Source organism: Nothoprocta perdicaria, unplaced genomic scaffold (assembly GCF_003342845.1).
Source record: "Nothoprocta perdicaria isolate Ctin4 unplaced genomic scaffold, notPer1 scaffold_158, whole genome shotgun sequence".
Taxonomy (NCBI): domain Eukaryota; kingdom Metazoa; phylum Chordata; class Aves; order Tinamiformes; family Tinamidae; genus Nothoprocta; species Nothoprocta perdicaria.
Genome location: NW_020454738.1, coordinates 1,292,869 through 1,318,239, shown reverse-complemented (window position 1 = coordinate 1,318,239; position 25,371 = coordinate 1,292,869). Strand labels below are relative to the sequence as shown.

Genomic DNA, 25,371 nt, shown 5'->3' with positions numbered 1-25,371 from the left:
GGGGAAGCACTGAATGAGTTTTGTTTACTTTCCCTTGATTAAAATAAAATTCTTAGAGGATTCTTACAAACACAATAGTGATTCCTTGTCTCTGCTCCACAGGACAGTGCTATCAGAAGATATCAACTCACTTTGAATCAAAGAAAACCAGGAACAAAGCTTAGCTATTAGGAAAAGCATTGGAATGATCCCAAAAGAGGTTGTGAATTSCTCTTTACCTGAGGTTTATGAGAGCAGTTTAAACTAATAACCTGGAAGGGGAAAACCAGGACTAATCAAAGTTGCTTCACAGCAGGTACCTGGCTAAGATGCTTTCTTGAGGTACCTTTTCAGCCCTTCAAGGGCTGCATTAAGGCTGCAGCTCCTTTCTCAGTGCTTGGCAACCAAGGGCTGATATTGCAGCCTCCCCCSTGTAGAGTCTCAGGCAGGTTTCAGGGAAACTGTCGGGAACGGGAAGCCAATGCCAGGAACATGGCTGCAGAATCACATCTCAAAAAAACAATCAAAACACAAAAAGAAGTATCCAAGAGACCCCAAGTAGAAATTGGTTAATTCAAAAAGTATTAAGGTATTGTCTGATCAATAATACTTAGCCTAAAGCAAGGGAGGGACCCAGGCTGTATTTCCAGAATTTATTCATGCATTGATTTTCCCATTGATTTACAATGTGTACCAGGCTCCTAGCTAGGTTAGCAGAGTTTAATTTGGATATTAAACTGAAATCACCTAAGTAGTTTCAGTACATAAATCCAATTGATTTATGCTTATTTTCCTACACAACATGCTTTCTTACACTGTCTCCCAGGAAGTCTCTTTCTACTTGTTGATAGTTCCCCGAATGACTTTAAAAATTGGTCTTATTGGCCCCAATCATCTTGAAAATGAGGCAGATATACTTCAGATCACGCAGGTCCTTTCAAACTTGGGCCTAAGCACCTGGCCAGATACCCTTTGTCAGGACAACATGGAATTTCTTTCTTCCTAGGAGAACAGGTCATGCTTAGTGTTTCAGTGAAGWTTCTAAATATTTTTACAGCTTATCACCAACCTGTGAAAGGATTCACAGATTCTGAACTACCAAAGACACTGGCAGGCTATAGACAAAATGACCAGCAGTATCATTGACAGCACATTTGGGAAACATTAACCAAAAGTAAAAGCCTTTTATAAGAAGGCCATAAAATGGTGGGAGTAATTATGTTTTTCCAAAGTTAATCATTGACTTTTGTTTATTTGACTTTTCATAAAAACTTTTGCTTTTCTCTTCTACAATGAATAAAACCTATAAAAGGCCTGGCAATTTGGATTCAGCCTCTCCTCTTCACACAAGAAATGCATAACGGCTGATGAGACAGAACTTGATAAAGAAGCGTCCCTGAAGAAATCTACTTTATTGGGAGATTCTCAGCCCAGATAGAAATATGTTGGTCCACATCTGGCTTCTCTGTGGTCTGAGTATTGTTGCGAGCCCACAGGATATCACACAAGAAGCCCAGGTGTTTCTGGATGAGTTCAATATTAAAGCAGAAGACATCAGCTATGAAAGCTCCCTTGCCTCATGGAACTACAACACCAACATTACTGAAGAGACWTCCATAAAGATGGTAAGTTTTCAGTCCTGTCTGCTTTACGTGAGGAATTTGGTGGTTACATTATAATTTATTTTAGTTCCATGAAAGTTGGCTGCCATTTGGATCCTGCTTCATTAGTAGCAGTGGTTTAGCTTCATAAAGTAAGAGGGGCTTGGTTTAACAAAATGATACCTAACTTTAGGCACTTGGGCTTCCTACAGCTCTAAGTCTGGTACCTGTGCTGCCTTCATATTGCATGAGGCGAGTTAGCCACCTAAGGGTGGACTTGCCCCAAACCATTACCCTGAGGCACCTCAGCAAGGGGGAAGAAAGCATGAGAGAGCACTGTGCATTTGGACTGTTTCTCTCAGGAACCTAAATCTGAGCTGGTGAGAAATATATATATCCATTGAGGATTTGCTGCCATTAAATCATCCTGGTATTATGGTCCTAAACTGGAAACAATGCAGCCTAGAGATGATGGCCTTCTCCCAAAGTTTGGGGTAATATACTTACCTGGGATGTGAGAAAATTGGATTTGAATCTCATAGCCACTTGAGCACAGACTTGTCACCTCTTGAAAAACTGAACAAGCCATTGGGCATTTTCTTACTGGTCTTAACTTGGTTTTCCCATGGATGACTCTTATTCTCTGCTGCTTAAGTTACTTTACCTCCTTACTTCTCACTGAATATGTAAATATTTTCTGAATGTAGGCATTTATTAAATGTTTTCTGATGATCTTTTAGTGGTCTGTGTATGTATTGCACAGTGGTGGAAAACCCTTCCCTACATTAGTTCTGTTGTAGTTAATGCTATTAGTAGACTACCTGAAATAATTGTATTGAGAAAGGTGAAATGAGATCATAGATTTTTAAAAGGCATCAGTCTAGTTTGTAGTACAGTAATCTAGTATACTGGCTTGAAAGTCAATTTATAACTGTAGGAAGGGCTATAACATTTGTACYAAGAATACCTTGCAATACAGTGCAACCTGCCTTTGACAGCAGTTTCTAGCTATCCCAGTCAAGGTGGTCTCCAGGCAAATATCATGTTTACCAAGAACATTCACCCATGATCTGACTGGTTGGTGATACTGTCATGCTGCTGTCTAGCTTCTCATAACCTTGGAGCCCTTTACAAATCAACAACAAGCACTGTGAATTTTATAGTTACATGCATTTCAAAGTTAAACAGATTTTTTTTTTTAACAGAACAATTTAGAGTATAAAAATACAGATTAATATCCTACATCTAATTCTGTATAATGGCATAAGCCACACACTTTGTGGTCTTATAGCTTAATTAAAACRTGGTTTAATTATAGTTTTTCTTAATTAAAGCAGGGAGACTGGTTGCTGGAAGACATCCTAATGACTAATCATTGTCAATCTGGAATGCTTTCTGAGGCACCAGGTACTTACACGGCAACATTTCCAAACACTTAAAATGAAAGCCCYATATAGCACTTTCAGCATTAATGAGATGATAATAAAGTACAYGAGGAAATACCTACAACAAGAAGCAATTAGTTCAGTGCTCTGAGAGGATGTATTCTCTATCTTGAGCTCTTTAATAGCACTAGTAATAAAACCATTACTTCCTCTCCTCCCTTTCTGCTGGGGAACCAGAGTTAATGTACAGTGTCCCTCTTGGCTCCTTTTCATACGTATAAATTGGGTCACAAAATCCATAACTACTTCTACAGCTTCTCAACTAGTTCTGCTAATAGAGGAAATCAAACAGGAAGTTACCTCTTTCCCTTGGCTTTTCTAACTAAAGAGCCCCCTCTTCTGCCCCATAGCTCCTAATGCACGTCCCCTGCTCTGCACAGGACAAGTAACACTAAAAGAAGGTTTGCATTAAGCTCTTAYCTGCTGACTCCTGTGCAGAGCTGAACAAGGGTGGCCCCACTTGCCCTGTCCCAGGCACCTGCGCCACAGTGGGGACAGAGTCCACCAAGCTGCTGCGGTGCTGATGTCAGCCCTGGTGCCCTCCTGCAGAGGGGTAGTGTGGGCAAAGGGAGGCACAGTGTTTCTTGGGGGGTGGGATGGCCAAGGGCTGGTCCCTGCAGCAGCATCACTGCTCCAAAGCCTACATCAGAGGGTGAGGGTTTACCATGCGCGGGGTGGCACTTGCAGGTGAAAAACCCAGACGCAGCTCCAGTGAGAGCATTGGACTTGTGTTGGCGCAAGGGTGACTTGTTCAAAAAGAGAGGAATGGAAACTGCATCCATGTCATTGCTCCTGAAGCCTTTCTAAAAGTCTGATGCTAAGAAATATTATACCTTTGCAGTATTTTCCCACATGCAGGTCCAGTGTGGGAATGTTACTGAAGCAGAAATAGAGAATGTGATCTGCACCATAACCCTGGCTAGTATCCGTATTTCGCTAGGCATAGGTGAGACTAGGAAAGCATTAAAGGAAGATACATGGTGAGCTAAACTACAGGGAAGACAGGTGATGTTGGATTAATTATAACAAGCTTGTGGTGAGAAGGCAATCCTATTTTCTTGCTGTTTCTAAAGAAAATTATTTATTTGGATGTGTGAATAAACTCAAGTCAATAATTTCCCAGGTGTTAAGTTCCACAGTAGAAGTACTGCTAAAACTTGAAATCTGTGAGCAGAGTCCACAGAAAAAAGTACTTCTCAGAAAGAATATTTTGGCCCATTAAATACATTAAACAGATGCTTTCTTTTAGAAGAGTAATTCAGACTTCATGTGAATCTCTTCTAGAATGAGGCAAGTGCCAAGTGGTCTGCATTTTATAATGAAGCCTCGAGGAATGCCAGCAAATTCCCATTATCTGACATTAAGAACGATCTCATCAAACTCCAGATTCAGTCTCTCCAGGACAGAGGATCATCTGTGCTATCACCAGAAAAATATTCCAGAGTAAGTTGTTAAATGTACCCAAGTTCTTGACATGTGAGTTGAGCTACCCTCCAAAATATCTCTGACAGAGACCAGTGTCATCACTAATCTTTGTTGTTCTCTGGATAGTACTTTATCTCAAAATCAGTATGGAGAACATAACTTTGCTAGATGATCTTCGCAGTATGGGACTGGAAGTAATGAAGGTAGGTTCCTACGTAGGTAGGCAGCTTTGCTACATAAATCCGTGCAAAGTATTTCAAGTTCATACATGCCTAACATGTCCTTGTGCAAATGGCAGGATTAGTCATAAGGGGAAAAGAGTACACAGGCTAAGTGCTTAGCTAAGTCAAGGCACAGGGTAGGGTAATGAGCAGAAAGAGAGGGGTGAAAGGGCACTCAGTGAAAGAAAAAGGTGGAGATAGAGGAGATTCTTTCTCTGCAGATATCAGGTTATCAGGCTGAAGATGAAGGTGTGTTTCTGCATACCTTTTTCTCACTCGTGATGCCAACACAAGATATCTTTTTCTGTCCACAGCCCCTCAGCCCAGGCTCTCTGTGGGGCCTCACAACTAAGGGGGAACATAAGGGCTGCAGCAAGCACTAGATGCACTGGTGCTCCTGAGATTGGAGACTTGGCAAACAATTTCCACAGAAATATGTTGAAGTGCAGCATYTAGCAAAAAAATACTTGGCATTTCCATTGACAAATACATGCAAAATATATGTATATGGACAACAAGAATCTATAGAACCGGAATTAGCATTTATGCTAATTCAAAAGGGATTTATAATGCTTGAGGGTTTAGATTAGTTTCCTGCTATTGGAGATCAAGCTGAGACTTAGTACTGGGTTAGGGTATCCTACAGTTCTGATTATGATCAGAACTTAAGAATCAGATCCGTAGATTTTTCTGCTGAAAAAAACACTGTTAACCACCATGCAGGAAGTGTAACAGAGTGGCTGGACCTCCTGTGCAATCCAAACAAGATGTATTTCTGGAAGGGCAGATTACCTGTGTGGGAATGCCAAAGGATCATAAAAAATATATATGTATTTTGGAGCACAGTGGTGCATTGATAGCTTTGCTGCTTCTGTTGAGGAGATACTTTCTTCAATACCCTCCACATTTAGGCACTTTTAATTTCCTAGACATGTGGCCTTTGGGGCAGAAATGGTAGATTATTATATGAAAAGTGAATTTGTACACTTTTACAGAGCTCTACAAGGACATTTTAATATTTTTTTGTGATACAACGCTGACAGAGAAAACCATAGCTGGTCATAACAATGCTTCCTGTTTGACAACTCTAAATACTTCTAATTTAAAACTTTAAATGTGGTACAACACAGTCCTAAAGGAAAAATAAATATAAAAAGTTAAAAATATAAAAGAAAAAAGAAAAAAAAGGATATAATACTATGTAGCATAGCTTCTAATATGGATTTCAGATGCATCTGGCCTTCAGCTAATCCAAGATATGAAAAGTAACTTCTCTGTAATAACAATAAGCAGATGTATACAGTAAGGGTGATGCGATGTTAAAAAACATAAGCAACAGTCTGGCAGTGTCTGCAAAGGGATCTCTCTTTCTTTCATTCAAACCCACAAGCTGCCTGGAATCTCTAGGTGGGTCTAAATTCATAAAAATATATTGCTGAACTTTATTGTTTTATTACTGCTATATATTTGAAAGCTCTCTTATAACAGTCAGTGTTCATTAAATCCRGATCTCTGACTGACTGGGTATTAAGGACCTGTAGATAACGTCATGTATCTGAGAGAGATTATCTCTCTTTTCCAGTTAGGTCCTGGCTCAATAATGCATTTAGACAAATTCTTTCGTTAATCTGTACTGAGCTTAAACATATGCTTARTCGTTAAGCCTGTGGGTGAAGTCTTAAGAAGTTAGCATAATAGTTTTATTTTGTATAGAAYGTGTTTCTAATGAGCTATCTTGCATCTAAATTGCAGCTGAGCACTATATTAAATACAATGAGTACCATCTACAGTACTGGGACGGTCTGTAAACCTAGTGATCCATCTAACTGTTTGGTGCTGGAACCAGGTACAGTACTAAGAGCTATCTATACCATATCCTTTATACTGCAAATTCAAAAAGACAAGAGTCCAAGAGTGGTTCCTGACTGTGGGAGAAGAGGCTATATTGCTAATAAAGATGTCTTGCTATCTAAAGCTTAGTCATTATTTAACTGCACTTTGAGTTCAGCCATCTCCAGGGGGCCTGCTCCACATGCAATGTACCATCTCCTAGATTCATAGAATCACCGAATCCTTGAGGTTGGAAGGGACCTCGAGAGGTCATCTAGTCCAACTCCGCCCTGCACACACAGGGTCACCTAGAGCATGTGGCACAGGRCTGCATCCAGGCGGGTTTGGAAGATCTCCACAATCACCCTGGGCAGCCTGTTCCAGGGCTCTGTCACCCTCACTGTCAAGAATTTTTTCCTGAAGTTCCTGTGGAACTTTTGGTGCTTCAGTTTGTGGCCATTTCCTCTAGTCCTATCACTGTCCACTGCTRAAAAGAGGCCGGCCCCCTCCTCCTCACTGCCTCCCTTGAGTTATTTATAGACATTGATCAGGTYCCCCCTCAGCCTTCTCTTCTCCAGGCTGAGCAGTCCAAGCTCCCTCAKCCTTTGCTCATAGGGCAGATGTTCCAGGCCCCTGATCATCCTGGTAGCCCTGCGCTGGATTCTCTCCAGCAGCTCCACATCCCTCTTGAACTGGGGAGCCCAGAACTGGACACAGTACTCCAGATATGGCCTCACCAGGGCTGTGTATAGGGGGACAATCACCTCCCTTGACCTGCTGGAGACGCTCTTCTTAATGCACACCAGGATCCTGTTGACCTTCTTGGCCACCAGGGCACACTGCTGCCTCATGGTCATCTTGTCATCCACCATGACGCCCAGGTCCCTCTCTGCAGGGCTGCTGTCCAKCAGGTCAGTCCCCAGCCTATACTGGTGCCTGGGGTTATTCCTGCCCAAGTGCAGGACCTTACACTTGCATTTGTTGAATTTCATAAGGTTTCTCACTGTTCACTTGTCCAATCTGTCTAGTTGGAGGAGATGGTAGGGCTGCTCTGCTTATGTGACAGCCTACCTGTCTTTTGGGGGTGGTTCTTGAACCTTAGAAATCTYATTTTTTTACTCCAGTCATCAAGGTCTTGTTAGACTCAACAATGCATTGAGGCAAATCCCAAGACAACAGACAACACTAATTTAAGGATATTTAATATGGAAAAGGGTGATTTTAAGTGCTTCATGATCTGTCCCATGTCCCTTAAAGGGAAAAAGAGGAAACATTTTTGGCATATCAAACAAGATGTTAGCTCCATAGAGCTAGTAACTAATTATCCTTTTTCTCTCTTGGCTGCCGTAAAAGAAAAAAAAAAAAGGTTCTGTTTTATTGGGCCTGATACTTATCATTTTGTTCTGGCAGGTCTGGATGTTATTATGGCTGAAAGCACTGATTATCATGAGAGACTGTGGGCTTGGGAAGGCTGGAGAGCTGGTGTTGGCAGGATGATGAGACCATTATATGAAGAGTATGCTGATCTTAAAAATGAGGCTGCAAAGCTTAATGGTAAGTTGCTTTTTTTTCCCCTGACTTCCAGAAGTTAAGAAATATACCTTGATCTTGCATGTATCGGACAGGAAATCAAAACCTAGCATATTGATGAGCATTTTGAAGATATTTTGCTCCCAATGTGCACAGATGCAAAGCAAAAAGTATTGCAGATACCAAAGCTCAGATCAGAATTCTCTCTCAAACTTGAAACAAAAGATAGGTATGCTTTCTCCACATTTCCCAAATCCCATAATGTATCATTAACCTTCATTAGATACTGGACTGCTTGTGGCTTATGGGCATGTATGCTCCATTTACAGTGTGCTGAGTGGATCTCTATAATCTTGGCAACATCTCTTCAACTTCTTTACCATTCTCCTTTACCTTACCTTGCCAGCCACAAGCAATGTTACATTTTTAAGTGTTCTGCTCTGATTGGAATGACCTTTTTTTTTTTTTTTTTTTTTTTTTTTTTTTTAAAAAAAAAAAGCAGATGCAATTGCAGCAGCAACTGCAGCAGCAGATGCGGCTTCTAAACTACATTAACACCTAGCACAAAGTAGCAGAAATTATAGTCCAAATAATTAAACAGGGAAAAAAAATATCTTGGTGGAAAATCCTAGGAAAGTGAGGAAGTCATCATGATTTCCCCCTACAAAATACCTGAAGAAAGAAGAAAGGAAGATCTCTCACCTACGAGGTACTTCTCCAGACTTAATGGAACAGAGCTTAGTGAAACTAGAAGTTGGCTTTCAGTCCTGCTGTTTACACTTGCCCTGGATTTTTTTTCTGAAGGCTAARACTTGTATTTAATACCAACCATTTTATATCTTCTGAGAGAACCCCTTATGATCCAGGCTGAACAGAAGCTCATGTGTCCGCCTTCACATCTGGAGGAACTCCAGACAGGATTGATGATCTTCTTGACCTCCATTTCAAATTAGAATGATTCCAGTTAACAGATAACCATGATTGCAGCTTCCACTATTTTTGGAAATCTATATTCACATCTCAAGGRAGCCTTCATGCCTTCAGCACTCTTCTCCCTTGCAGACAGTTCAAGGTACTAGATTGTGATGCAACATGTCCTTGTTTTACAGGTTATTCTGACTATGGAGATTACTGGAGAGCAAACTATGAAGCAGACAATCCAGCTGAGTATAAATACACCCGTGACCAGCTGATTGAAGATGTTGAGAAGACATTTGAACAGGTAGGGCCTCCTTGCAAGAGCAAGAAATAGCTCTTACCTATGCCATCAGGGTGTATTTTCTGATGTCTGCAGAGATGGGCTCCATATGTCAATATTGTGAGGTAACATGAGACCTGCTCTGGACTACATAGTCTGTGCAGAGTTTACAGATGGAAGTGGATGTACACAATATTTTCTTCAACAGCACTTCTAAGACAACCCCCCCAAAAGATAAAAAGGTACATAGACCTGTATTCTTTGAGGAAATGTCCTTCTCCCTGAAATGCTCAAGATTTGTTGCAAAAAATATCTTTGTATTCAGTCTTCTGTGGGACAGACATCCTTATCTACAATTTCCCAGCAGCAATTCTGTGTATGGGCACTGCAACTTGGCCCTGCACAGACTGCACCATGCCAAAGCCGGAAAAGAAAGTGCTCTGAAGAGCTTTGTCCCTCCCATCCAGGGGCTCAAGATGAGATATTTTTCTTATAGGATGAATAACATTTTTATCCAGGTCTAAAATTAGAAATGCTCCCTCACTTGTACTGAAGCAGGAATTCTGGGACTAAAGTTGGGACTCATAGCTTGAGCCCGTGGGAGAAAGGCCAAAGCTCAGTTGCAGGTTTCGAGATGCACCTACTTGACAGGTGACATCAGTCAGAGACCCACCTGGGAGGCTCTCTGTTCAGCGGAAGGGAGTGGGAGGAAAGAAAAAACCCTAATCTGCCTCCTTGTCATCCTCTCCCTGCAGATAAAACCATTATATGAGCAGCTGCATGCCTATGTGAGACACAGGCTGGAGCAAGTCTATGGCCCAGAGCTCATCAGCTCAACAGGATGCCTTCCCGCTCACCTGCTTGGTACGAAAATGCAGCCTTATAATGCAAGACTGACTTGCTACATGAGACAGGCACTTATAAGACAGACTGGAACAGAGCAATCTGCCTCTTTAATCAGTTATTAACAAATAGGTTGCGGATAAGGAAAGGTAAGAGGGGAAACAGAGAATAGAAGCACTTGGCCATGATGACACAGATGCTTTGCAGCAAAGGCAGGCAAAAAAAGGCAGCTTTATAGACCCTCACTGGAGTCTAGGGCACTCAGCACAAAACTACAGCTCATCAACTCTTGGACTGGGACATTCACCCACCTTCTGCAGTGCTTTTATTGGAAAGTAAAATTTCAGGCAGGCTTTTGTTTGCTTCTTTGTTTTTTCTGTATTCTGTTCTTAGCTCTGGTGTTTCGTGGCTACTTTCAAAATATGCAACAGTAAGATACCATTACTGTAGTATATATGTGCACATTAGCTTAATGGCACAGAGTAACTGTGTGGATGTCCAGTTTTGAAAAGACCTTTAGAAAGCTAATTGGTCCTGAAACTGTATTATATGAAGATAGATTAAGTTGGGGAATAAAATTATCTTTGGCCTTGCTTAGACCCATGGATGACTTCCCAGAATTGCCCCCCTCCACTGCAAAGACATTTGGATGATACCCATTTAGACATACAGAAATCAGTGCTTGTGATATTACAGAACTTGCACAATTGTCTAACAATTTTGAACAATATAGAGTCATGTATTTAAAGTATATCTAATGTTGCTCTTCTTTTTTTTTTTTCCAAGGTGACATGTGGGGTAGATTTTGGACAAATCTGTATCCCTTGACTGTCCCCTATCCAGCCAAACCAAACATTGATGTAACTTCTGCAATGGTTCAAAATGTAAGACGTGTGATGAAACCATTAGCTATATATATTATGTAATAAATTTAGATGATATAAAGCCTGCACAGMACCTAAACCACTCTCTTCAGACAACTATGCTTTTCTAAGCAGTGAAAGAATTATTTTCTTTATCCATTTTTACTCTTCCCCTAAATCTTCATTCATTTTGCACTGTACCTTTTCCCTTAACTGTTCATTCTTTCTTCTCCACTCTCTTTGGCTAATGTCAGCTCCAAGTCTATTTTTCTCAGAGACATCTATCCATTAAGAGATATATTATGGAGATATAAATATTTCAGGGTTTATGAAGTTGGCTGCAATCAAATATGACCTTTGTCAGCCATTACCACAGTCAAATTGTTTATATATCACAAGGTTACTTTTTTGTCTGCCTTGGTTATTTAGATACAGCTAGGAAACTGCAAAGTTGCCTGTTATCTTTCGATAGCCGTATAGCACCATAAGGTCTGTGTTTGAGATCTGTACAGATAATAACCAAAATAGCAACTCTATCATACCTAGAATACAGGCAAAGACAACTGTGTCTACATTTGCCTAAACTTTATTMCCTTTACAAAGTAGAATATCATAGAATCATAGAGTCCTTAAGGTTGGAAGGGACCTCAGAGATCATCTAGTCCAAACCCCCTGCACACGCAGGGTCACCTAGAGCACGTGGCACAGGGCTGCATCCAGGTGGGTTTGGAAGATCTCCAAAGAAGGAGACTCCACAACCTCTCTGGGCAGCCTTTTCCAGGGCTCCATCACTCTCACTGTCAAGAAGGGTTTCCTTAAGTTCCTGTGGAACTTTTGGTGTTTCAGTCTGTGGCCGTTTCCTCTAGTCGTGTTGCTGGTCACCACTGAAAAGAGGCCACCCCCTCCTCCTCMCTSCCTCCCTTGAGGTATTTATAGACACTGATCAGGTCCCCTCCTCAGCCTTCTGTCTCCAGGCTGAACAGTCCCAGCTCCCTCAGCCTTTGCTCATAGGCATAGGGCATATGATCAGCACAGTTTCTAAAATGTGAATGTGAATTTAAAACCTACCCATTTCTCCCTTTTGAAAGAAGTCTGAGGAAGGTTCCTTTCAAATGTTATAGTAGCAAGAGGAAGAATGACTCAGTTTAGACAAATCTGTATTCACTTACCCCTTTTCTAGAATTTTGATGCCCTTTTGGTCTTCTATTTCTGTATGCTGAAGCATGACAGCGAAGAAAGGAAGCATTACTTGCAGAGTTTCAGGGCAGGTATCTGGATTCATCATTGTTTATGGATATGCATAATTTAGGATTATCATCCAGATTAGCCATCTGGGATTACTTTACTGTCAGCAGGTTCATGCAAAAGCTCAGTCATGTAAATTCTGAACTCCTGCTGCTTAGAATGGAAGGAAAGAAAAAAGAAAAAAAAAAAAAACCTGCTGAATTTGAAAACGCTTTGAACACTTATATGTAATTCCAATTTGATAAACAGTTCTTATAGATAGATTTGCCAGTTTTTATAATTCCAGCCCCAACCTCCACTGGCTAATTTGCCAAGTAGTACATCTCTGCTCCTTCAAAGATGCTGTTCTCAAGGGAACTAGTTGTAGAGAGGATGGGACACCAGATCTAATGTAGTGCTGACAGAAATATTTTTGTTTGTATTAACTGTGCTATCTTTTATTTAATACTTCTGTATTCTGGGTCATTTGCTATCTAATGACAGAGTGAAGAAACTTAGTTTATTTGTGGGGAAAAACTTAATTCCAGTTCCCAGTAGTATTTACAAAATTGCCAATGATGACAGATGTTTACTTTCAGTAAGATATTGATTTTGTCTTTGAGTGACAAATATGTATCAACTGTACTGTCTAAGCCAGTTGCCAGAATAAATCTCATTTAAGGAACTGTGGGAACAGGTTCCCTACAGAAGAAATGACTAATGGCTAAATGGAAATGGCTGTTTTAGAACTGGGATGCCATCAAAATATTTGAAGCTGCTGAGGCCTTCTTCACCTCTGTTGGGCTCTACAATATGACTGAAGGCTTCTGGAATAATTCCATGCTCACAGAGCCAACTGATAACAGGAAGGTTGTTTGCCATCCTACAGCATGGGACATGGGGAAAAAGGACTACAGGTACTGCAATTACAATGACTTTTTCTCATACCAACTCCTAGAATATTTTTATTTCAGTAAAGGTGTGTAGTGGCAAATTGCTGTTTTAAGGTAAATTTCCTGCCATCCTCCACCCTCTTTTTTATTGGTTAATAAGAGAGGAGTGGAAGACAAAATGATGGAAGACCTTGTAGGCTTGTAAACCCACAATACTGTGTAACTTCTTAAGTGAAGATATAAGGACTACTACTATAAATTGTCTTTATATGGACTATTACTGCTTTCAGCAGAGAAGTGACTGTTGTTTATATAAGTATATAAATAATGACTATATTGTAGGGCTTTAAAATAAGCATGGATGTGTGTGCTTATTGATACYTTTGGGATCTCTGGACTCTTATACATTCTGCAACAGATCCCTAAGTGAAGAAGTAAGTGAAAAAAAAATGCTTGAGAGGACACTTGCTATCTTTAGTAAATATATCAGAAGTAGTAGGCAGATTTTTAGAGCTTTATGAAAAAAACAAACAAAGAAAACCCCAGTTAATATTTGAGACAAGAGAGGGACCAGAATTTCCCACAACATGTAGTTTGGGACAAATTCTGTCCCTTCTTGCAAACCCTGGAGCTAATCAAGAGAAGAGGCAGATCCCAAGTAAATCCTTGGCTAAAAGCTGGAAGTGGTCAGCCTCATCTTATCAAACAGGAGAAGGTGAAAGGAAACCTTATTTAGACTCTTATTTAGACTCCTCACTTGGAGCTCTAGATCATGGTAGGAGGTGGATGGTCAGGTTTTTCTTGGAGCATCGGGGATTAACAACATCCCAAGCCCTTGATGGTGAGGGCTGGTTTGGACAGCAGCCTGGCTGTGCCAGCCCCTCTCCAACTGCAAATGCTTTGCCTTGGCGCTCAGGATCAAGATGTGCACCAAGGTGACCATGGACGACTTCCTGACGGCGCATCATGAGATGGGCCACATCGAGTACGACATGGCATACGCACATCTGCCTTACCTGCTGAGGAATGGGGCTAACGAGGGCTTCCACGAAGCTGTTGGAGAGATCATGTCACTCTCCGCAGCTACGCCTCAGCATCTGAAGTCTCTTGGCCTCCTAGAGCCAACTTTCCAAGAGGATACAGGTAAATAAACCCATAAATGTTATATATTCAAAGACAAAACCTTTTTTTTTATGTCAGACTAAAGCTGAGCAAGCAATATAGAGGATTCTGAAAATTTCCCCAAATCACAAAATGAGGAACATCATTAATTTGCATGCAATGTCATCATTAATATACCCCAACTAGCCCCCACCATCACTTCGTAATATGTAAAAAAAATTTCTAGCTCTTCAAAACCTTCAGTATGGGACAATTCATTGCAAAATCTTCATAGCTCACTTAGATGAGCTACAAATAGTCTTCATTTTTTTGTTACATAAAGCCACATATACCTCTCTGTGCAAAGGAATATATTTAGTAGCTCAAACAAGAATGAGGCTTTAAGATTTTCATCTCTCATTTATATGGATAACGAGTAGGCAAGACTGGTGACACTAACCCTCATTATAATGCAATTTATTTGGCTTCTTTGAGTGTGTCCATCATTCTAATGTAACATACCAAAGATTGCACCACAAAATTCCCCGGGCTCTGAACTGGAGGAAAATGAAGCTGATATGCCAAAGGGATAGATTATTTAAAAAGTAGAATTGGATGGAGAAAAAGGGTAACAAAACTATATACAATACTTCAGTGATATTTTCTCTTTATTTTTTTTTTCTTCCCATCAGTATTCTTCTATTTTTTTCCTTAGTGAAAAGCCATGCATTCAGCTGAATGTAAGCATTAGCTGTAAAAAAAAGCTACTTTAGCTGCCTAATCATATACTAATTGCTACCATAACCATTACCTTAACTGCTTCTCTCTTCAGAAACTGAAATCAACTTTCTGCTCAAGCAAGCACTAACGATTGTTGGAACTATGCCTTTTACCTACATGCTGGAGAAGTGGAGGTGGATGGTGTTTAACGGTAATATTACAAAGCAGGAATGGATGAAGCGGTGGTGGGAGATGAAGTAAGTCTGAGGAGCATCTTTGCAGATGATCCTGAAAACCCTTCCTTGGCTAGTGAGATGCCCCCAGTGCTGGGTCTGATCACAGGATGTCTCTACAAAACACAGTATARTTCCCGTGGGTGGGAGGCAAGGTCTCATGGGCTACTGTATCCACATTCAGTTTTTCTCATCATATTTGAAAGTAAATGTTTGAAAGAATACAGGCTGCTTCATTCCTCCCTTTTACACTGATATTCCTGCAGGACAGACTTTTTTTTCTGTTTCTAGCTACCATTTTTCTCATTCAAGTAAATGGAGTTCCCTTGGCAAGTGACACCGAGATCCCTTTTTCCAGATGATTCCTACCTGATAAACTATTTTCAGCTCCCTGGACTTCAGAGTTAAAATACAGTTTGCTTTGGATGGGAATCTGTCTTTCTCTGTTGGCTTAAAATGGAAGCAAAAAAATACAAAGAAACCAAACAAGACCCACATAGAAAATGGAGTCTCCATCAACAAACCAAATCTATAACAAAACTTGATATAAACAAGTGTCCTGAACAACTGTAAAAATCAGTTCAAAAATCAGTTTTTTGAAAAGTAGTAGAGATGTCAGATATGAAGAAGGATGAACATTTCAGAGAAGCCTAGCACATTATACCAGCGCTGCAAATCTCCCTAAATTCTTGTACTCAGATGTTGTTGTGTAGGTTTATGGATAAAACTTTTTCATGTAAGCTTATACATGAAACAGGGGCATGTGTTTGTTTCCATAGTACTGTACAGGAGACAAGCTCYTGGGAGAGGAGAAATAAATGAAACCTCATCCCCAGCCCAACAGCATTGCAGATCAGGCACTTTCTGGTTCACCTAATACTCACCTGGCACACAAGCATTAATGTTATTTTCTGACCCCGTATTATGTGGTATCTTGTAGGATATTTCACACCAATTTCTCCCTGCACAGCTTGCTGTAATACAAAACCTGTCTTTGTGCTATTGGTTTCGACACAGTTTCTTCTTTGTGATCTCCAGCTGGGGATCAGAACTCATTTGGGTTTTTTTCTTTCCTTTTTTTTTTTTTTTTTTTTTTTTGACAGCAGGTCAAGGGAGGGGATCCTTCCCCTCTACTCAGCTCTGGTGAGGCCACACCTGGAGTGTTGGGTGCAGTTCTGGGCTCCCCAGTATAAGAGGGATGTGGAACTCCTAGAGAGAGTCCAGTGAAGAGCAACAAAGATGATTAAGGGACTGCAGCATCTATCTTATGAGGAAAGGCTAAGCGAGCTGGGCCTGTTTAGCCTGGAGAAGACTGAGAGGAGATCTGATCAACATGTATAAGTACCTTAGAGGAGAATGTAGGGAGGATGGGGCAAAATTCATCTCAGTGGTGGCCAACGACAGGACAAGGGATAATGAGTACAAATTAAAACACAGGGAGATCCATCTCCATGTGAGGAAGATGTAAGGGTGACAGAGCCCTGGAAGAGGCTGCCTAGAGAGGCTGTGGAGTCTCCCTCTCTGGAGATTTTCCAAACTTACCCAAATGCCACCCTGTGCCTCGAGCTCTAGGTGACCCTGCTGGGTTGGACTAGATGATCGCTAGAGGTCCTTCCAACCTTTAACCATTCTATGATTTATTCTGTGTGATTCTGTTTACTTTTTCAACTGGAAGTGAAAGAGGTGCCCATGTGCATCAGTAGAGTCAGATAATTTCTCATTAATTAGTAATGAAAATCCTGTCTTTTTCCCTTTTTCTGTCACCAGAAGGGAAATAGTTGGTGTGGTCGAACCAGTCCTTCATGATGAAACCTACTGTGACCCTGCAGCACTGTTTCATGTGGCCAATGACTACTCCTTCATAAGGTAGCATTATCCTTGCTGAATATTTGGGTACAGAAGAAATACTGACTACATTAAGTAACAACTGCAGAGTCTTAGGACATAAGCTTAATTTTTTTTTAAAGTCTTGACTGTAGGGCACAAATTTCAGTGGAAGYTTTCCTATAGACTCAAACTGGTAGGAACACATCTGTTACCTACATGAGGTTCCTACCTTGAGGGGAGATGAAATGCACCGAATATACCACTGTTGTGTGAGTCACATGCATGGCAGTCCTTAAGCAACTGACTCTGGAGGTACCTCTGTATCTCAGCAACTTTGCCCAGTAGCCTCCACCAGTGTGGAGAACTGGCCAGTAGTAACCTTATTCACTMCTGATTTATGTGGCAGCAAACAGATTTTTGGCTCATATGCTGCATTTGAACTTGGCATTCTGCTAAATCTAAGTCAGCGCAGCTTGTAAATAGCAGCTGGTCTCCCTCCCTTATGTGCAGTTTTCCAAGAAGGAATGGGAACTCACACAGCAAAGTGTTCCAAAGACCAAGGGCTTGGGGGTTTCCCTGTCAGACAAGTAGCAAATCATGGAATTTTGTTCTCCTTGCTTCTCCTTCAGATATTACACTCGGACCATTTACCAGTTCCAGTTTCAGGAAGCGCTTTGCAAGGCGGCTAAACATACAGGCCCTCTGCATACATGTGACATTACAAATTCTACAGCAGCTGGTCAGAATTTGAGGTAATATAGTAGATTCCTTGTGTATAATAAATCAGGGCCTTAGTCATCCTTGAAAGTTACTGCAGTCAGTGATGTTAAACTGAAAATGAACTTGTTTTGCATTTGTACTGTTTGACTTGAAAGCATGTTTTGTCTCTCCTGTTTTCTGGCAAGATGACTAGATCTATATCATCTGAGGATCTAACCACTAAAGGTTTAATCTCCTGTTAATGAGAAAATATATATATATTTTTAAATGAGAATGATGAGATGATGGAAGGAATTCAGGAACAAACAAACAATCAATTATTTTGATATTGATTACAGATTATTTTGCTGTTGTCTAAACAGAACATGCAATTTAAAAAAAAATTGTCTCCTTCCTACACAGACAAATGCTTGAATTAGGCAGATCCAAGCCCTGGACTGAAGCACTAGAAAGCATAACAGGAGAGAAATATATGAACGCAACGCCCTTGCTCAACTACTTCGAGCCTTTATTTAAGTGGCTTCAAAGAAACAATTCTGGCAGATCTGTTGGTTGGAAAACAGACTGGACTCCATGTATGTAGCATTTGTAGGTGGATTAAAAATGCACATTAGTCCTCGCAACTCTTGACCAGCAAAGTCCCCTTCTCTGGCAGCGATTAAAAGCTGAAGGAAAACAGGGGTTAGGGTAATGTACCCTCAGCAGTAAGCTTTGCTCCTAGGAAGGTAAGGAGCAAAAAGTTGGTGTTGTTAGCATGTGTGGGATTTGTCACAGCCACACTCAACTTCCAGAAATTAAATTTCCTTTTTTTTTTTTTTTTTTTAAATTAAATTTCCTTTTTTTTTTTTTTTTTTTATAGCAGTAGCACTAAAAAATGTGTCAGAGATATGCAGGAGGAAGAAAGACTGGACACCTGCAATTGTAAGGCACTAATCACTTCAGCTATGTCAGCATGAGACAAGAGTGCCTGTTTGGGAGGCACCACACTCATGTAGGTGCCACATGAGCTCCAAGACAGGGGAATTGCCAGAGCTGGAGGGAGCAGGAGCAAACCAGTACCAAAAATTAGCACTATTTCATTTGCTATTTAAAGAAGGGAGCTCAAAGGGAGAAAAAGGAGGTGGCAGTAGAAAAAATACATTTTTGAACCTATTTTGATAACAGGGTGTGTTGAACCACACAAGTTATAAACCCATAGTCACTGTCAGTCCTGGAATGAGCTGTAAATCTTATGTTTGTGTCCTGACTGGACACAGACATCTACATCTGAGCTGCTATTTTTCCACGAAGAGGAAGAGGCATTTCCTTTAGGAGGTGTGATCTTGATGTTCTCTTCCTTCCTTGCTTCCCTTTAAATCAGATTCTGACAACGCCATCAAAGTGCGCATTAGCCTGAAAGCAGCGCTGGGCAGCCAGGCGGTAAGTAGCTTTGCACTGTGGCATTTTCCATATTACTCAGACAATAGACGCGTTGCATTAACGGCCCTTGAAAAGAGTGGCAAGGTATAACAGAGTTTTGGGTGTGAGGAGTGGCATTCTCACACCCAAGCATTATCACATAAAGGTTGTCTCAATTAAGTTCGCAGTTAAGACTCTCTCTACAGTTTGCTGACAGACCTACCCGGGGGTGATCTGATCCATTTTAAGAAAGACAACTTAAATAAGGTGAGCTGAGTTATTCTATAGAGATTTTTCACTTTTCATCAGCTACTGGACAAGCCTAAAGGTCTGGCTCAGGGTGGGGTCTGTGTACCCAAAAAATACTATATTTTGCCCATTTACACCAGTGGATCTAAAAGCAAAACAAACAAAAAAAAACCAAAACCAAAAAAAAAAAAAAAAAAAAAAAAGAAACAAAGAGGATGAAACTTCTATCCACTCGTTTTTTCTTTCCTGATTTCCATTATCATGGCTATGGTGGCTGCCTTCAAAAGTCAGCCTAGAGTAGATGCTTCTCAGTTAAATGTGGAGTAAAAATACAGGGGTTGAATCCCATGCTGTATTCTCAAATGTTCTTGGTTTCACATTGAAACCCTTCTGTCTGCATTCCTCTGTGGGTATTTGTTTGCTTATTTGCTACAATCTTTCCCAGGCCTGATAAATTCTGCTCTCTCTCTGCAGTCCAAGCCTTGCACAGAGATATCTTTATTATTCAGATTGTGGGGGGCAGTGCAGTAAATGCTGTGCTGCTTCAATTGCAGTTGAGAACATGGGCTTTCATTCCCAGGAGCTCATGTACTTCCCCCAGTTATGCCAGCTGGCCCTATAAAATATATTACAGCTACCCACAAAACTAATCAAGGGTTTTAAGGATTTAAACAGAGTATTGGCTTAGCCCATCTGTTGAACCAAGACACTTGGTTAAAAATTTACTCCTTATTCTAGCTGTGTCTCCTTATGCTAATCTCATAGAGGCAGCAGAGATGGTTTAAGAGCAGACACTTTGTTCCTGTTAATAGTTGTTTTCACCTTGCAGAACATCAGTAATTTTCCAAGAACGAGTGTGTCATCAGGCAGGTCATTTAGATTTGTGTGTAGAAGCCTATTGGACTAGCACGGACAAATACTGTGAGCTTATTTTTCATATGAATTGATGCTCTCCATTCTATCACTCCCTCCCATGCAAGCCTCAGTGGCATTTTATTGCTTCGTAGACCGCTGAGTCGAGTTAGATACAATTCAAAACTGATATCAACAGCAGGGAAAGGTTCCATATTACAACACATTTATTACTCATTACGGTTAATGTTTAGCTTAATATCATTTTTATGCCTGCCTTTTGCCATCATAGTCTTTTGTTTTGCAATTGAGCAGCTGTAAACCAATCTCATACAGATTACTTAATTTGAATTATTATATGGGCAATAGGTTCCTAAACTCTGCAAGAAACCTTTTCTGTTCTGTGGCTCTCCCTGGCTCTGAGTCCCCCTGAAGCTGAGCACCCAGGGACGTGGTTCTGAGCCGCTGGTATGCCGGCAGTGCATACTGGTACGTGCATGAATTGGCATGGATAAAAGACAGGGAAAACCTCAGGCAGGACTYGCAGCTTGGGAACACAAAGCAATGTGTTTTGGCTGCTTTATCTGCTCACAGCGCATGGAAGCCGGGAATCCGTGTGCCTGTTTGTTTAAGATGCATTTAGAGCTGTTTTGCACGATTAGAACAGCAGAAAGCGTTTTGAGTATGCCAGCAAATCTTTTCCTTCCATCTGCTCTTCAGCACGGGTTAGAGCCCTCACCCCTCCTGCTGAGAGGGGGCAGGTTCGCAGGGGCAGGCAGGCTCGGGTAACACCTCRGATAACAGCAGCAGGGTAGGTTCAACAGCACAAAGTTCTGCCAGATGAAGAGCCTGGACTCATAGATGGGCTGGTGCCAGCTGTGCTGGGGCATGCTGTGCACAATTACCCTGCTAGGCCTTCTCAGGCTGCTGAGATTAAAGCCGTGGCCTTGTTGCTGGCTGCTGCACAGGCATATGAGGCTGAAACAGCTGCTGATTTGCTCCAGCTGAGTCTTGGTGACAGTGCCCTCCCAAGGAGAGCTCTTAAAACACCCTCAGCGAATCCCTCAGCATCCGTCTTGTTTAAAATAAAGGGCTGCAGGAGGGGAAATCCCTTCAGCACCGTTTGGAAATGGGAGCCCTTTGCAAATATTAACTTATCAAATCCCCACTGGGTCAATGTGTGATGACACCATAACAGGCTGCTGGCGTTTGGCGAAAGAGAGCAGTCAGACTTGGGGCATGCGCTTGTATTTTAAAATGGAAAATCTAGAGTTAGAGGCCAAACTTGTGCTGCCTTTCAAGCTACACATGGGAGCTTGGAGGGAACACGCTGTAACAGAGCAGGGCTGCTTGGCTGATTCGTTTCACTTGGAAAGCAAAGCCACTTCTGCAACAGCTACCACCAAGTTAGGTTTTGGAGATGCCTAGGGAAATTACTGGAATGCATATCGGAAGCCAGCCAGGTACTTCCCATCCATACTTCTATTATGCCTACTAATGTTATTTATAAAGGCACTAGAGAGCTCATACTGGCAATTAAAATGCATCACACTTAAAAAGACAAAATATATGCCATGCAAACAAATAAATGATTAAAAAGCCAATGGAGCCACTAAGTACCAAAAACAGCAGTCGAAGAATCAGAGTCAATTAGCTACTCTTTTTTTTTTTTTTTTTTAAATATATATAAAAAAGTCCTCCAGAGCCTAGAGGCATTGGGGATAAATGAGAAATTGGAAAAAGAAACAATAGTGTAGCGGGCTAGGATGGTGAACACTGCCAGCTGCCGGAGAAAAAAGGAGTAACACTCAAAAGCGCTTCAGCACACGGCTTTGCCTGATATCTGTTATGCAAAATGAAGCATTTGTCAGGGCAAAGCAAGCTTAGAGCTTTTACTTTTGCTAATGGGAATAGTGGGCTCTGGCACAGCCTTTGGGACCAGGGTGATGGACTGGGAGACACTCTGGGTCACTGCCTGCTGTCCTGGGACCCAGTCCAACCCAGACTGGCCTAAGTAGCTTTGTTTTATTCTTTCCTCCTGTGTACTTCTATATCTTCATTTTACACCAGTCACTAGGAGAACAGAGTTCAAAATATATAGCTGGTTTTTACAACAGAGTTGTCTTCTATCACACCTACCAGAAGAGTACCTGAGAAAGTCAGGAACTGTGTAAAGTTTTTGCTGACATTTACAAGTATTCCTGCTAAAGAGCCATAAATGCAATCATATCTAGGCTCTAAGGGGAATAAAAAACCTACTACAGACTTCAGAATTTTCCCTTTATGCCCAAGAGATGTTGCAATGGACTTGGGTGCATTGTCACCTCCTGCAGTGGTTTTTGCCCCCTTACCATACCAGTCTCAGAGAAGCTTGGTTTTGATTTCTGCATTCCATTGTCAATAACTGTAGACTCATAAGCAGACTGCTATGATCCTCCACAGACACATTTCTTTTTATATATATATATTGCCCATCAAGGAAAAACAGCAGAAATACTCATACAAGGAGCTATAATCCCAAAACAAAACAAAAAACAAATAAAAATCCCAACTCCTCAAGCAAATGAATGAGCTGTCTTTTTGCACAAAACCAGTCCTCCCAAAGACGTTTCTCCTCCTGGAGAGGACAAGGCTGCAAATAAAATCATGTAATTTTAAACAATATCTAAACTACAAAACGTTTACATTAAAAAAAAAAAAAAAAAAGGTACAATAATTAGTAGGAAAAATGCCTGAGTAGGAATCCCCTAAGAATGATGATTTGACATCAGTATCAGCTGTCCATTTTTTGAGCAAAGCAGACATTTCAAGCTGTATAATCTCTTATTCTGGAGGGAGATAACTACTGCTGCTGCCATTTATGTGGTTCTCTGCAACTTCTAGCCAAGCTGACAAATGAATGAAAGCCCTCTGATGAAAGCCCCAAAAGTCAGAGTGTGTCCTGGCTGACAGCCTGAGCTATTAGCTCACAGTTACTGCTGAAGTACGGGCAGTGTCATCATGGTGACAACTTTATTATCCTCTCTTTAAGGTTCAGACCAGGGGTTGCAGCAAGCGCAATAGGCAAGTGTTGCTTCTGCTGCATGCCAGATAGAGAGATGGGCTGAGCATCTTCATTACAGAATAACAGAATCTTCAAGGTTGGAAGGGACCTCTAGAGATCATCTAGTCCAACCCCCCTGCTCCAGCAGGGACACCCAGAGCACGGGGCACAGGACGGCATCCAGGCAGGTTTGGAAGACCTCCAGAGAAGGAGACTCCRCAAMCTCCCTGGGCAGCCTGTTCCACTGCTCTGTCACCCTCACAGGAAAGAAGTTCCTCCTCACCTGCAGATGGAACCTCCTGTGTTTCAGCTTGCACCCATTACCCCTTGTCCTGTCACTGGCCACCACTGAGAAAAGCTTGGCCCCCTCCTCCCTACAATCTCCCTTCAYGTATTTATACATGTTAATAAGATCCCCTCTCAGCCTTCTCTTCTTCAAGCTGAACAGGCCATTAACCCCAACCAAAGCCACCAGAGAGTGTGCAGGGACACAAAATGCACTGCCTGGCACTGGGTGCAGCTGCTTGGTTTTCCTCCTGCAGAGCTCCCAGCCTAATGAACCTGAAAGCCTTGAAGATGTTCCTGAAGCACTACCAGAGCATGAATAAATAACGTGGAAAGACACGCAAAGCATTGGAATTACTATTTCTTTTAAGAATCATTTTCATTTAAGAATGATTAGTGTCAGCTAATTTTCACTGTAATTATTATCTTTGATGGAAATCTCTTGTGCTGTTTTTGCAGTATGACTGGAATTCAAGTGAACTCTTCTTGTTCAAGTCATCCATTGCCTATGCTATGAGGAAGTATTTCTCAGAGAAGAAGCATCAAGAAGTTGACTTCCAGTGAGTTGCTTGCTTAACTATTGTTTCTGGTGTGAACTGGTAAAGTACACCTTCAGTTAGATATAGCAGAGAAGGTGATAATAAACCATGTCAAACATTGGCTGGTTGTGAAAGGTAAGAAGCCATCTTTGTTACATTTTGTCTTTTCTCTTTGTCATCAAGTCTGAACTTTAAGGATTGCTGTGGTAAAGCTGGGAAACTCCAGCAGACCCATAAGGCTTCCTCTCCTTCTACTTAGCAGTGGTGAAATCAAGACTTGAGAATTGCTGCCTGATGGCACCCTGACATATCAGGGAAGGTGTAGTACTTAGAAATAAAAAAATATAAAACGTATGTGTATGATACTGAATATCTAAGCGGTTTTAGGCCCAGGAAAGATGAAATCATTGATCATCACACACTAAAATTCCATGCAGGCAAACTAATCTTATCTAAGCTTACTTCCAAGCATAAAATCTATCAAAAAAATTAAAAAAAAGGATTTTGGCATGAAAAAATATCATATTTGTTACGTCTCTGTGATAATTTTCAGAAGCAATCTTCTTAAACTTTGTGATACTTCCTTATAGGACATCACTAATGTAATATTTAGGATCTATTCCCAACAGAGCTTAAGGAAGAAGGATTTTTTTTCACTAGGTATTTCATACATTATCTTTTACCTGAGCCCTGTTCCAAACATTCAAAAGGCAATTCCTCTGTCCTATAGCACAACTTGTGCTTTGGAAAATTTTGCTAAGGATTGTCATAGATATGAGGTAGATGACCTCCATTTAAAGTTATTTATCAGCACATAGGGAAAAAAAAAAAGACAAAAAAGAAGGAATTATGACAGGAAAGCTGATCTTATTTCCAAGCTGAGTTCACAAAAAACATCTCCCCAATACAAAGTACCCTCCAATACCGCTGTCAAACACTTCCCTGATTTAGAGCTAATGGCACTTTGACAATGAAAAACTTTTCTGTTTCTCATTCAGGGTTGAAAATATCCATGTAGGGCAGGAGACACCAAGGATCTCCTTCTACCTTACAGTCAGCATGCCTGGTAATGTCAGTGACGTCGTTCCCAGAGCTGAAGTGGAGAGTGCCATTAGGTGAGATTTTGCTTTCTAGGAGAAAAAATGTATAAGACAAAAGGAAAATCTATGTTGAAGTTCAACTGGAGCAGAAGAGGTGATAGGAAAGCGAGCTCTGCAGCTAACATGGAAATATTAGGATGAGAGAAACCATTATGGCGGAAAGGAAAGGAAAGGAAAGGAAAGGAAAGGAAAGGAAAGGAAAGGAAAGGAAAGGAAAGGAAAGGAAAGGAAAGGAAAGGAAAGGAAAGGAAA

At 41.1% G+C, this 25,371-nt stretch overlaps 1 protein-coding gene across 1 annotated transcript in view; it reads left to right on the top strand.

Annotated features, from left to right (window-relative positions):
* Positions 1–1,421: 1,421 nt before the first annotated feature.
* ACE2 (angiotensin I converting enzyme 2) overlaps positions 1,422–25,371 on the top strand; it is a 27,063-nt gene continuing 3,113 nt past the window's right edge. The window contains exons 1-16 of the mRNA XM_026035320.1: positions 1,422–1,604; positions 4,310–4,468; positions 6,424–6,517; positions 7,912–8,055; positions 9,141–9,253; positions 9,985–10,093; positions 10,859–10,956; positions 12,907–13,076; positions 13,969–14,195; positions 14,986–15,130; positions 16,874–16,972; positions 17,563–17,685; positions 18,056–18,228; positions 19,014–19,072; positions 23,940–24,040; positions 25,018–25,134. Of these exons, the coding sequence (XP_025891105.1) occupies positions 1,422–1,604; positions 4,310–4,468; positions 6,424–6,517; positions 7,912–8,055; positions 9,141–9,253; positions 9,985–10,093; positions 10,859–10,956; positions 12,907–13,076; positions 13,969–14,195; positions 14,986–15,130; positions 16,874–16,972; positions 17,563–17,685; positions 18,056–18,228; positions 19,014–19,072; positions 23,940–24,040; positions 25,018–25,134 (2,114 nt within the window). The remainder of the gene's footprint in view (positions 1,605–4,309; positions 4,469–6,423; positions 6,518–7,911; positions 8,056–9,140; positions 9,254–9,984; positions 10,094–10,858; positions 10,957–12,906; positions 13,077–13,968; positions 14,196–14,985; positions 15,131–16,873; positions 16,973–17,562; positions 17,686–18,055; positions 18,229–19,013; positions 19,073–23,939; positions 24,041–25,017; positions 25,135–25,371) is intronic.